Source organism: Schistocerca cancellata, chromosome 10 (genome assembly GCF_023864275.1).
Source record: "Schistocerca cancellata isolate TAMUIC-IGC-003103 chromosome 10, iqSchCanc2.1, whole genome shotgun sequence".
NCBI lineage: Eukaryota > Metazoa > Arthropoda > Insecta > Orthoptera > Acrididae > Schistocerca > Schistocerca cancellata.
In genome coordinates this window covers 162,514,659-162,527,947 of record NC_064635.1, presented here as the reverse complement: position 1 = coordinate 162,527,947, position 13,289 = coordinate 162,514,659, and the positions used below count along the sequence as shown (strand labels likewise).

General features: G+C 40.2%; 1 protein-coding gene across 5 annotated transcripts in view; it reads right to left on the bottom strand.

Annotated features, from left to right (window-relative positions):
* LOC126106859 (spectrin beta chain) overlaps positions 1–13,289 on the bottom strand; it is a 484,283-nt gene that overhangs the window by 30,725 nt on the left and 440,269 nt on the right. For 2 of the 5 annotated variants that reach the window (XM_049913253.1, XM_049913257.1), the window contains one exon: positions 7,866–8,030. The exons of the other annotated variants lie outside the window; for them this stretch is intronic. In XM_049913253.1, coding sequence (XP_049769210.1) covers positions 7,866–8,030 — 165 coding nt within the window. The remainder of the gene's footprint in view (positions 1–7,865; positions 8,031–13,289) is intronic. 5 annotated transcript variants of the gene reach the window in all.

Sequence of the window (13,289 nt, the reverse complement as noted above, 5' to 3'; positions counted from 1 at the left end):
AGTTTTCTTCCAGCTCTGTTTTCAAATGGTCCAATAACAGTGAATAATATGCACCTGTAATAGATTTACCCTTTTCCAGATAGACAATGAGGATTATCCCTTTCGAATCCCAAAAGAAAGTCGCCATAACCTTTCCTGCCGAAGGAATGGTCTTCGCCTTTTTGGTACAGATTCTCCCTTGGTAAACCATTGTTTAGATTGTTGTTTGGTCTCAGGATTATAGTAATGTATCCATGTTTCATCCACAGTGACAAAATGGATTCTTCCTGAACAGCTGCAAACCATCCTTGCAACACTTCACACGATTCCATTTTTGGTCAAGCAGAGCAATCACGGAACCCATCTTGTGGATAGTTTTCTCATGTCCAAATGTTTATGCAAAATATTATGTACCTGTTCATTCGAGGTGCTCACAGCACTAGCAATCTCACACACCTTAACTCTTCTGTCATCCACCACCATATCATGGATTTCTGGAGTCATAACCTCCACAGTGTGTCCAGAACGTTCAGCACCACTTGTGCCCATATGGCCACTCGGAAAATTTTGAAACCACTTACAAACTGTTCTAATCGATGGTGCAGAGTCACTATTATGTTTATCAAGCTTCTCTTTAGTCTCCCGAGGCATTTCGCCTTTCATAAAGTAATGTTTAATCACCACACGAAATTCTTTTTCGTCCACTGTTGACAATGACTTGACTTCCTCGATTCACACGAATGCCAAACACAAAGAAATAGACCAATATGGTTGAAACTTGGTGTGTGTTCTTTCCAAAGATGCTACAAACTAAACATGACCTCAATACACGCTGGTGCCATCTCTTGGACTTTGCATGGACTTTTCAAATGCCCCTTATAATGTAAGTGTGAGGTGTGCTTTCTCGTGTGAACAAATGTGTGTGTGCGCACACTTTTTCTCTTCTTTTCTGACGAAGGCTGTGGACAAACGTTTGTGTGCAAGTATCTTTTAACTGTGCCTGTCTGCAACTTAATGTACCATCTTTACATTGTTAAAAAGCCCTAAAATATATTTCAGTACATGTACAAAAAAACAGGAGTTACTGCAATCATATTTTGTGTGAGAAAATTTTCAGTTAATGATTTCAAAATGTTTCATCAATATGTCCATCACTGTATACAGCTTAAAGGATGACACTTCCACATCAAGTGCATACGACAGTATCCAATATCCTCAGAAATGAATCTTGACTAGTCTAGAAACATTATACATTTTTGACAAATGTAGTGATGTTTAAGCAATAAAGTGGTCCCGCATCTCTGTTTCTACTGTAACGGTGTGACATTTTAAGTTTTGGCAGATGTATTTTTATCAGAAGCATTTTCTTACAGTGATAGAGTGGAAGGAATGGACAAGCAATGAATTTAACCAATTAACAAAGTAAATAAAGTCCAGATTAGACAGCTAACAGGTTAACCGGTCACAAATTAAATCGATGGCAAACACACACATTAGTACTGGCAGTACCAGAGACTTTCTATTTCAGTGACATGGACCACTGTTTCAATATCCCACTTATTTAAATTTTTCTCAAAACAGCCTCAGTTTTAAACTGGAAAGATCAGTTTCTGATTGCACTACTCTGGCCTAAAATGCACCACTGACAAACATCGTAACTACAATAGTGTCAAAGCTTACTAACATGAAAGCTTCTGTTGTCTACCGTAAACACTTACGAATAACCTTACAGCGTTAGGGTCTTGCACTACCTGATTAGAACTACCTCGAGGTAACACTTCCTAGTGCTTCCAAATATCAAACTAGGAAAAAAGGACAGGTATACACTTGCACACACACACATATCCATCCACACATACACAGACACAAGCAGACATTTGTAAAGGCAAAGAGTTTGGACAGAGATATCAGTCGGGACGGAAGTACAGAGGCAAAGATGATGTTGAAAGACAGGTGAGGTATGAGCGGCGGCAGATTGAAATTAGAAATTAGCGGAGATTGAGGCCTGGCGGATAGCGAGAAGAGAGGATATGCTGAAGGGCAAGTTCCCATCTCCGGAGTCCTGACAGGTTGGTGTTAGTGGGAAGTATCCAGATAACCCGGACGGTGTAACACTGTGCCAAGATGTGCTGGCCGTGCACCAAGACATGTTTAGCCACAGGGTGATCCTCATTACCAACAAACACTGTCTGCCTGTGTCCGTTCATGCGAATGGACAGTTTGTTGCTGGTCATTCCTACATAGAAAGCTTCACAGTGTAGGCAGGTCAGTTGGTAAATCACGTGGGTGCTTTCACACGTGGCTCTGCCTTTGAACGTGTACACCTTCCGGGTTACAGGACTGGAGTAGGTGGTGGTGGGAGGGTGCATGGGACAGGTTTTACACCGGGGGCGGTTACAAGGGTAGGAGCCAGAGGGTAGGGAAGGTGGTTTGGGGATTTCATAGGGATGAACTAAGAGGTTACGAAGGTTAGGTGGACGGCGGAAAGACACTCTTGGTGGAGTGGGGAGGATTTCATGAAGGATGGATCTCATTTCAGGGCAGGATTTGAGGAAGTCGTATCCCTGCTGGAGAGCCACATTCAGAATCTGATCCAGTCCCGGAAAGTACCTGTCACAAGTGGGGCACTTTTGGGGTTCTTCTGTGGAAGGTCCCGGGTTTGAGGAGATGAGGAAGTGGCTCTGGTTATTTGCTTCTGTACTAGGTCGGGAGGGTAGTTACGGGATGCAAAAGCTGTTTTCAGGTTGTTGGTGTAATGGTTCAAGGATTCCGGACTGGAGCAGATTCATTTGCCACGAAGACCTAGGCTGTAGGGAAGGGACCGTTTGATGTGGAATGGGTGGCAGCTGTCATAATGGAGGTACTGTTGCTTGTTGGTGGGTTTGATGTGGACGGACGTGTGAAGCTGGCCATTGGACAGGTGGAGGTCAACGTCAAAGAAAGTGGCATGAATCTGGACTCACAGTGAAGAAGAACTCCAGAATTTCCTCTCCAACCTCAACTCCTTTGGTTCCATCAGATTCACCTGGTCCTACTCTAAATCCCATGCCACTTTCTTTTACGTTGACCTCCACCTGTCCAATGGCCAGCTTCACACGTCCGTCCACATCAAACCCACCAACAAGCAACAGTACCTCCATTATGACAGCTGCCACCCATTCCACATCAAACGGTCCCTTCCCTACAGCCTAGGTCTTCGTGGCAAATGAATCTGCTCCAGTCCGGAATCCTTGAACCATTACACCAACAACCTGAAAACAGCTTTTGCATCCCGTAACTACCCTCCCGACCTAGTACAGAAGCAAATAACCAGAGCCACTTCCTCATCTCCTCAAACCCGGAACCTTCCACAGAAGAACCCCAAAAGTGCCCCACTTGTGACAGGTACTTTCCGGGACTGGATCAGATTCTGAATGTGGCTCTCCAGCAGGGATACGACTTCCTCAAATCCTGCCCTGAAATGAGATCCATCCTTCATGAAATCCTCCCCACTCCACCAAGAGTGTCTTTCCACCGTCCACCTAACCTTCGTAACCTCTTAGTTCATCCCCAAACCACCTTCCCTACCCTCTGGCTCCTACCCCTGTAACCGCCCCCGGTGTAAAACGTGTCCCATGCACCCTCCCACCACCACCTACTCCAGTCCTGTAACCCGGAAGGTGTACACGATCAAAGGCAGAGCCACGTGTGAAAGCACCCATGTGATTTACCAACTGACCTGCCTACACTGTGAAGCTTTCTATGTAGGAATGACCAGCAACAAACTGTCCATTCGCATGAACGGACACAGGCAGACAGTGTTTGTTGGTAATGAGGATCACCCTGTGGCTAAACATGCCTTGGTGCACGGCCAGCACATCTTGGCACAGTGTTACACCGTCCGGGTTATCTGGATACTTCCCACTAACACCAACCTGTCAGAACTCCGGAGATGGGAACTTGCCCTTCAGCATATCCTCTCTTCTCGCTATCCGCCAGGCCTCAATCTCCGCTAATTTCTAATTTCAATCTGCCGCCGCTCATACCTCACCTGTCTTTCAACATCATCTTTGCCTCTGTACTTCCGTCCCGACTGAAATCTCTGCCCAAACTCTTTGCCTTTACAAATGTCTGCTTGTGTCTGTGTATGTGTGGATGGATATGTGTGTGTGTGCGCGAGTGTATACCCGTCCTTTTTTCCCCCTAAGGTAAGTCTTTCCACTCCCGGGATTGGAATGACTCCTTACCCTCTCCCTTAAAACCCATATCCTTTTGTCTTTCCTTCTCCTTCCCTCTTTCCTGACGAGGCAACCGTTGGTTGCGAAAGCTAGAATTTTGTGTGTATGTTTGTGTGTCTATCGACCTGCCAGCGCTTTTGTTTTGTAAGTCTCATCATCTTTCTTTTTAAATATATTTTTCCCACGTGGAATGTTTCCCTCTATTATATATATATATATATATATATATATATATATATATATATATATATAGTTATAATAGAAGGAAACATTCCACCCTTAAAACCCACATCCTTTCGTCTTTCCCTCTCCTTCCCTCTTTCCTGATGAGGCAACAGTTTGTTGCGAAAGCTTGAATTTTGTGTGTATGTTTGTGTTCGTTTGTGTGTCTGTCGACCTGCCAGCACTTTCATTTGGTATATATATATATATATATATATATATATATATATATATATATATATATATATATATATATATATATATATGGAAACTTAACTTAACACTTACTGTCATGAATGGCTGAGCCAATATAATTGCAGCGACGCAATTTTGTACATGTGCTCTTTAGGTTTCGCATTTTGCTATAATTCTGCAACAAATATGACATGTTTGTTGAGTGAACAAAAAACTTTGGAAGTTCAATAGGAAGAAATTGCTCCACAACTCACGTCGCTCTTCTTTCTTGGAAGTAAAATCATACTTTCTGTCATACTTATTACAAAATATGTAATCTACCAGAGAATTAAAATAAATATGAAAAATAAATCTTTAAGCCTAGCCCTTTTCTAGTATGTACTATTCCTGAAGATACATTGATAGCGTATGTGCCAGTAACGCTTCAAATAATGGCATAAATGACCGGTTTCCTATGCCCAATATTCTTCTAGGTGGCCGGCCTCCAAAGTGTTAATGATTATAATTACTATTAAAACAGAAATCAGCTCATTTTAATGGCCTTGACGCAAATCAAGTGCCATTAATTGGATATGAAATGCCACAGCAACATTGTAACAAGCATACGTGGTTCTACAATACATTCATAATCCTATATTAGTTTTATAGTAGATGAAATGCGTGTTTTACTGCTGACTAATTACCTTTAAGGCCTGCAACTGTATTATTAATGATAAAAAATAAGGAAATTACTGCACCAGTTACATTATTACTGAAAAACACACAGTGTGTAAGGCATTTTTTAACACAGTCAAGTGCTGTGGTTGAAATCCATGCTTACACAACTACAACACATAACAGTGTAATTCCAACTGATGATCTCCAAGTGTGAATAATACAGAAAAAGAGAGAAAAAATTGGTGGCAGGGGGAGGTGGGGGGGGGGGGGGGGGGGGGAGGAGGTGGATGGGAAGAGAGGGATTCTTTAACCATGTGACAGAAGGTGTAAAAAGTTCTGTACGTTGAATAACAGGCATGAAAAATGAGTAAAACCAAACTGTATTTAAGAAGAGAGTTATAGAAGGATTACCACTGTTGTTCAATTCTCATGTTGAAGTAATGATCCAAATTTCAGTCCTATGCTACAAGTGCAGCTTAAATTAAAACCAGCTTTAAAGTTCATAGCTGATTTGGTCCTCCTAGCCAAAAATACTAACAATTCAGAAAAAAAATTGTTTAATGAAGTACACAGATTCCTTGGAACAGAATTTTTGCCATTTTAAGACATAGTGCTCTCCGTTATTAACAAATCCAAAAATTCTGTAAATTAATAGTAGAGAGGTGTCATCTTAGGCTTTCTCAGAGTGTTGCCACCTTTAACTGCGTCATACAGATGGTGAAAATATTTTGGCACACTGACTCATTGCCAACCTCACAAGTGGTGCTGAAGGTGGCCGATAGCAACAAGCCAGCCTGCCAAAACCCTGCATCATCTACAAGTAGCCACCTGAAAGCAATCCGAACTTGTGAGAGAGATTTATCTAATCTTGTGTGTTTACACGACAAGTTGTGCAAGAAATTTCTTTACAGTCACAGCTTTCATAGTTACAGTGTTCCGTATAAGTCAACACAGTGTGACTTTGTGGCCACAAACGTCTCTTCTATGCACTACAGAGGATAGTACATGTACGTGCCTTGTGGGTGTGGCTTTTTTTTCCTGTATGTTGCCCTAATGTTACAATAGTTTCCTGAAACATTCATTCTTCAGCTGCAAACTTACCTCAAGGGTGTATTACTTTCATGAGGAAGAGGAAAATTATGCAAGTTTTAAATTGTGCTTTACAGAGCAGTATCAAATTTGTTGTTATTTCAGGTGATAGCAATTTTTCTCCTAAATTTGATGAAAATATCAAAATTCTAGTGACAAAAATAGCCAGTAAAGTGCATCAAAATCATCTTATATATTCTGAACATGTGCATATTCAATGCTTATATTGTGCACCACAAATTCACAGGCCAATAAAAGAAAATGTTCTCAGACTTTTGTGTAAACATGGTACAATTACTGCAATCAGTGCAGTTTCTGTTACATACTAAAAAGTTGATGACATTAGTTTGTCTCTATTCTTGTGTATTTACATCCAAAAAGCTGGCCTCATTTCCCTAAGAATATCCCATCAGATGAAAGGTAGAAGAATCCAACAAAACATTCCTCAGTGTGCTACAGCAGAGAAAGCCAAAGAGAAACTGGCACACAAAGCTGTGTTCCTCCACATCTACCCATATGTTTTGAAATATACCACAACAAGATATTGTTCTGAACCTACATAGATAGTAAACCTAGAATTTCTACTATACTCTTACCAAATTTCAATGACTAATACTGAATATCTGATTTGTTAGTGTATTTCTGTACTTGTAGGATAACTGCACAGCAATTGAACCTGGCGTGAAAGAGTTAACTAGAGAAAAAGGCACAACTATTACCAACCTAAACATCTGTCTGAACTAGAGCACTGCATTTGCACGAGTGATCTTTCTCCCCCACCACTCCCCTTTTTATGCACCTTAACCTCACTCACCTTCATGTGCCAAGTGACGAGGAAAAGGATAAGGAAATGTGGCAGGTTGCTACATCACAGTGTGTCACACGATGTAGTGCTCAGTGAAGGAAGGCCATTGCCCTTACACAGATTCTGCAACTTCACAACATGTGAGCGAGCGACGGTAACTGTGTGAGATCCGTGTGGCCACATACACGGCTCACGAGGCCGTGTTATTAGGTTAGATAGTACATGTCACTTTCAGTAACTTCTGCCAAACTTACAGCTTATCGTATATCAAACCACAGTTTGATTTGGCATTTGACCTGTAAACAAATAACTGCTAGATGTGACAAGTGACAGAATTAATTTTAGGTCTGACTAGCAACTGAACCCAACAACTTTGGATTTGTAGTCTGGCACCTACACACTGAGCCAAAATACACACCTACTTTAACTGGTGCAGTCATTTTCCTTCTGATGCAATAGAATGAATTCTGACCAACAACATCTACCACTGAGTGCATTTGGGTTCCAACTCACAATGGATAAAGCACAGTAACACTTATTTTCAAAGTGAGACCCTCAACAGCTATTATAATTTTCAAACAACTAGCCACCAGAATTTGTGCACCTAAAAGTAGAAATTTCAAAGACGTAGCTACAATGATGCACAGGTAGTGACAGAATCTACCACCAGCATACAACGTGAAAGGCAGGTGCCGACTTACTTGTCGGGGGTGCGGTTCGCACCGGAGACGCTGGCGGAGGCGAGGGCACGAGGACCGGAGCTGTGGGCACTGCCGGGTCCGGCACGGGGGTGGGCGGCCGGCCCGACTCCGAGTAGCCCGCTCCCGCTCCCGCTCCCGCTCCCATTCCCGTGTCCACTTCATGCACTGCTCCAAGGTGGGAGGACGCAAAGTCATGCATCATGCAGGAGGCACAAGCTACACCATCCAGCTGTTATTGGCCTATTGGCTCCCTGTACTTTTCAAATTTACTTTCAAGTTCAAAGTACAAACCTATTTTTAATACATTACACACTGGGATTTTTTTTTAACCACAAGACCATTTCTCGAAGAGCATTTCATCTGCCCTTACGATCTACGTACTGTTTAGTTTCTTTTGTTGCACTTCTGCTCCTTCACTTTCTTATACTTCTGCGAGCTTTACAGTGTGTACTTTCTAATTGGTGTATTAAACACACCACAGACTGCGCACCAATTTTCCTCCGAGTTACCTCGGACTGTACAATTCTGCTTCTTCAGTAAACCTACGTATTTATAAACAACTCAATAACAGCTGGATGTATTCCAAAATAATTTCTTCATTACATTACGTGTGCATACGCGATCTGTGCAATTTTCTCACCACTATCAATAATTCACAATCCATGTAAACAACAGACTACAAGTGTTAGAAAAGCAGTTAACTTGTACAACATGCAAAGCAACAATTATTCTCTTTACCTGGAACAAGAACAACAACATGCAGCCACAAGCAAAATGTAAGTTTTGGTAATAGCTTATTGGAAGTATTACCAACACTATACACACAGCCACAATTAAAACCCAACAAGCTAACACAGTAAAACAAAAAAAGCTACTGAAGAGAGTACACAGAAGAACAGATTTTGATTATATACATTGGTCCTACTTGAAGGAGCCCTCACTCAGAGGGAGTTACTGTATGTGGAAAGAGGCCACGGATGTATATTTTATTCAATTGCAATACTGTGAAATTATTTAGACTAGTCATATTGCCCTAGACAAACACAGATGACAAAGTATTCAGTCGACAAGTCACTATGCAACATATTCAAGTCTTTTGTGGACTCTGTAATTAGTCAAAGCCAATAATGATACTGACTACATCTACATCTACACACACACATTCTGCAGCACAAAGTATGGTGTAGGATGCCTTCTAGCACTACTAGCCATTTCCTTTCCTGTTCCATACACAAACAAAGCGAGGGGAAAATTATCTATATGCCTCCACAACAGCCCTAATTTCTCTCATCTTATCTCCGAGATCCTTATGCAGAATGTACTTTGGCTACAGTAGAATCATTCTACAGTCAGCTGCAAAGCCAATTCTCTCAGTAGTGTCTTGCAAAAAGAATGCTATTTTCCCTTCAGGGATTCCCATTTGAGTTCAAGAAACATTTGCAAACCTACTGGTAACAAATGTAGCAGCTTGTCTCTGAACTGCTTCAATATTTTCCTTTAATCTGACCTGGTGGTGATATCAAACACTGTAGCAGTACTAAAGAATCAGTCACATTAATGTTATACATACGGTCCTTTATAGGTGAGGTACACTTTTCTAAAATTCTCCCACAAAACCAAAGTCTAACATTTATCTTTTTTACTGCTGTCCTTAAGTGCTAGTTCCATTCTGTATTGCTTTGCAACGTTAAGCATATACATTTAACTGACACGACTGTGACCAGCAGCAAACCACCAATGTTGTATTCGAACATTATAGAATTGTTTTCCCTACTCATCACATTCATTTACGTTTCTCTACATTTAGAGCAAGCTGCCATAAATAACACTAAATAGAAATTATGTACAAGTTATTATGTACGAGTTATCCTGTATCCTCCTACAGTCGATCATCGATGGTACTTTTGCTTATATTACAGTGTCATTAGCAAACAATCAAATATTGCCGTTTACCCTATTCGCCACATCATGCAGGTACAGTATATAGGTAACTAGAGCAGTCTTAATATTTCCCTGGGGCACGCGTCACGATACCCTCGTCTCTGACGAACACTCGCCATCAATGACAATGTACTGGGTTCTATTACTTAAGAAGTCTTCAAGGCAAACACATTTGTTCTTCTTCAATTCTCTTATGTTTTCAGATGTCGAGCTACCCCCACTCTACTCATTTCTTCCATTCCACTCTATTCTTGCGCAACTACCAGTTCTCAGGTGGCAGGTTGCAGTGGTTTCCCACTGGGTGACGGGGTCACCACGTACTTACACTAATACCATTGGCCTATTTGGGAATCCATTCCATGTGCCCAGACTTCCATTAACAGTCTGCACTGAGGTATTGTGTCAAATGTTTCTGGAAATCTAGAGATACATAATCTGCTAGCTGCTCTTTATCTACAGTTCACAGGATATCACATGTGGAAAGGGCAAGCTGAGTGTCACACAAGCAATGCTTTCTAAATCTGTGTCCATTTGTGGACAGAAGCTTTTTTTATCTCGAGGAAATTTATTATATTTGGACTTTGAATATCTTCAATACTTCTGCAGGAAACAGATGTTAAGAATATTGGTCTGTAATTTTGTGGGTCTTTTTTTACCCTTTTTTATATACAGCAGCCACCTATGCTTATTTTCAGTCGACACTGTTCTTTGCATTGCTCTCTGTATGACCTGAGGATAAAACATGAAATAAAAAGAAATGGCTTCACGTAATGAACTACTACTGTTTTGCGGCAACTTAAACATTAATTTTAGTAGTTTCTGTTCAGATACAATTTATTAGAGTAAGAATTGCCCAACGGGGTAATTTAATTGCCATTAAATGTCTTATGGGTAAGCTGGTGGAGTTGAAGACTAAATCAAAGAACTTTTTCTGCTGCACAGTTTATTCTACTGAATAGAATCTTCTCAATAGACTTGAAAATTCATGTTTCAGATTATTTTATGGTTCACATTAAACAATAAAATTTAATAATGCGTACTCATTTCATTATATTGCACTTAAAATTTACATCCATGACTTATTTCCACATCTCAGATTCTCCTCTCCATGGGATCTGTGACCCATTCAGAAACAGAAGCATTTCAATACGGCATAATTCTTTTCACAGAGATGAAAATATTAGTGTGACAAACAATACCACTAACAGCTTACCTGCACCAAGAGCTGAACTACAGGAAACAAATAGGTTTCAAGCATCGAAAGGATAAGACAAAAAAACAAACGAGACAACTTACCTGCCATTTCGTTACAACACTCAAGTTCAAATGGCTCATTAGTTTAGTATCGCACCTGCACCAGTGACGTTAAACTATGTGCACACAGCAGTGAGGGATCCCTTCATCCAATATACCTGTGCCAGTCACATTGTCAACATTTCAAGTCAAGAGCAAAAACATTATGCAAGATGTGGCCAATGAGTTTGGGAAAGCATAATTTCTAAACTGTGCATATTTAAATGGAAGATACAAAATTATTCAGAGATCTTTTGAACTAGGACAGCACTCCACTTTCCAAAAAGAGTAGCTGCCATTTGTGAAGTAAAATTGCTGGATCTATAAAGTATTCCATCTGCCTTCAAGTGTGTACATATTCATATCACAAAAGAAATCTTAAGATGTGTTTGGCACACAGACTTTGCCCACAGTGATAAATTTTACCTGTTCCCAATCTCATGCCCGCCACATCTCTATCAGATTTACATCCACTATAAAACAAGCAGAACAGTGATAGATTGTGAGGCTCCATTACCAAGTGCTCAATTGTGTGCTCCGTGAAGAACATTCAGAAACACTTTCACCACAACTCCAACAGCCTGAAATCAATTAACTCGAAATCCTTCTCTGTAAACACAGTGCCATCAACGCTTCACCAGGAGTTACATTTAACTAACTAAAAAGATATGGGACACACAGTACATACTTAAACAGCAGGAGAAGCAGCAGGCTTTTATTTTTTATATAAATTAGGTCATATATGTTAGGATGTTAAATATAGCATGTTTAAAAAGCTGTATTTTATGTTTTAAGTCAAGAAAAGAAAGTTTAATTCAATTTTCATTTTAGTGGCGATATCCTGAGGCTCCTAGTGGCCAGCAGCTTCGCCTGTAACTAAGCAGTTTGTGAGTTTTAGCATTAAACTGTGTGATTCCTATGTGCCACCACACAATTTATAGTTAAAAAAATCCACTAGCAGTGCCATTCCGCTGCCTAGAAGAAAGAAGGATAAAAACACCACACCCAGAACAGGCCTTATCCACTGAAATCAAGCCAGGAAACAAATGCAAAGACCGCCAGTTCAGAAGTAAGTTGTATACAAGTTAATGCAAAGGCTCCATTGTACCAAACACATTTGTATGTAATAAACAACACAAATAATCATACAAAACATTCACAAAAAACCTAACATAATGTACACATGAACACCAAAATAATATCTTAAACATGGAAACACACACACACACACACACACACACACACACACACCACTACTACTACTACACAGAATGTGTCCATAAAAATGCAGTTTGATATTAAACATGTACTAAAATGCACAATACCCATTTACACCAATAACACAGAGCATTTTTATTGCATTTCTGTACCAGGATTAATTATTGCACTTCTTTAAACTTTCAGTCATAAACAGTTACTATTCCCATGGATTTTTTCAGCTGTTTAGTTTATTCCAGTAACAGTGCAGCTTCTCCATACAATTTTATCACACAATTAATTCATGTTCAAGTCAAGTACAATCAAATACAAGACTATATGGTACTTTATGATGAGATCATAGTCTTGAAATTAATGGTTGACTTGAACACCAAAATAAATTGTGTGATGCTGCTGCTTGGAGAAACCACCAGTTCCTGAAACAAAGGTTTCGATCTGTGTCAGGGGAGAATCAACATTTTGTCGCAAGGCAGGAAAGATGTATCAGACACTTCAAAGAGGTTATATCAGAGTGACAAAGTCTCTGCACAGTGAAAATCTCACCAATTACAATTCACAAGCTTAAGAAATCCAAGGACAGATGCCTGAAGGGGAAAAAAAAGTAAACTGGGTAATTTTACACATGCTATCACGTGCAACTGACAAAATAACATGCTAGGTGAACTTACACAATAAAGAAGAGCTGTCCACAGTCAACAGAGTGAGTAATTAAACAAATAGATCTTATAATTATGTTCCTTGAGACATTTAAGTCTCTTCTTTATCTACGATAATGATCGAAGCAGAAGACATGAATTAAAATATGTACTGTGGCCGAGACTCGACCCCAGGTCTTCTTGCTTGTTAGGCAGAAATGCTAACTATTTACACTACCACAGCACAATGGTCAACATTGCTGCACAAACTATTCAAGTTGACCATTGTGCTGTGGTAGTGTAAATGGTTAGCATTTCTGCCTAGCAAGCAAGAAGA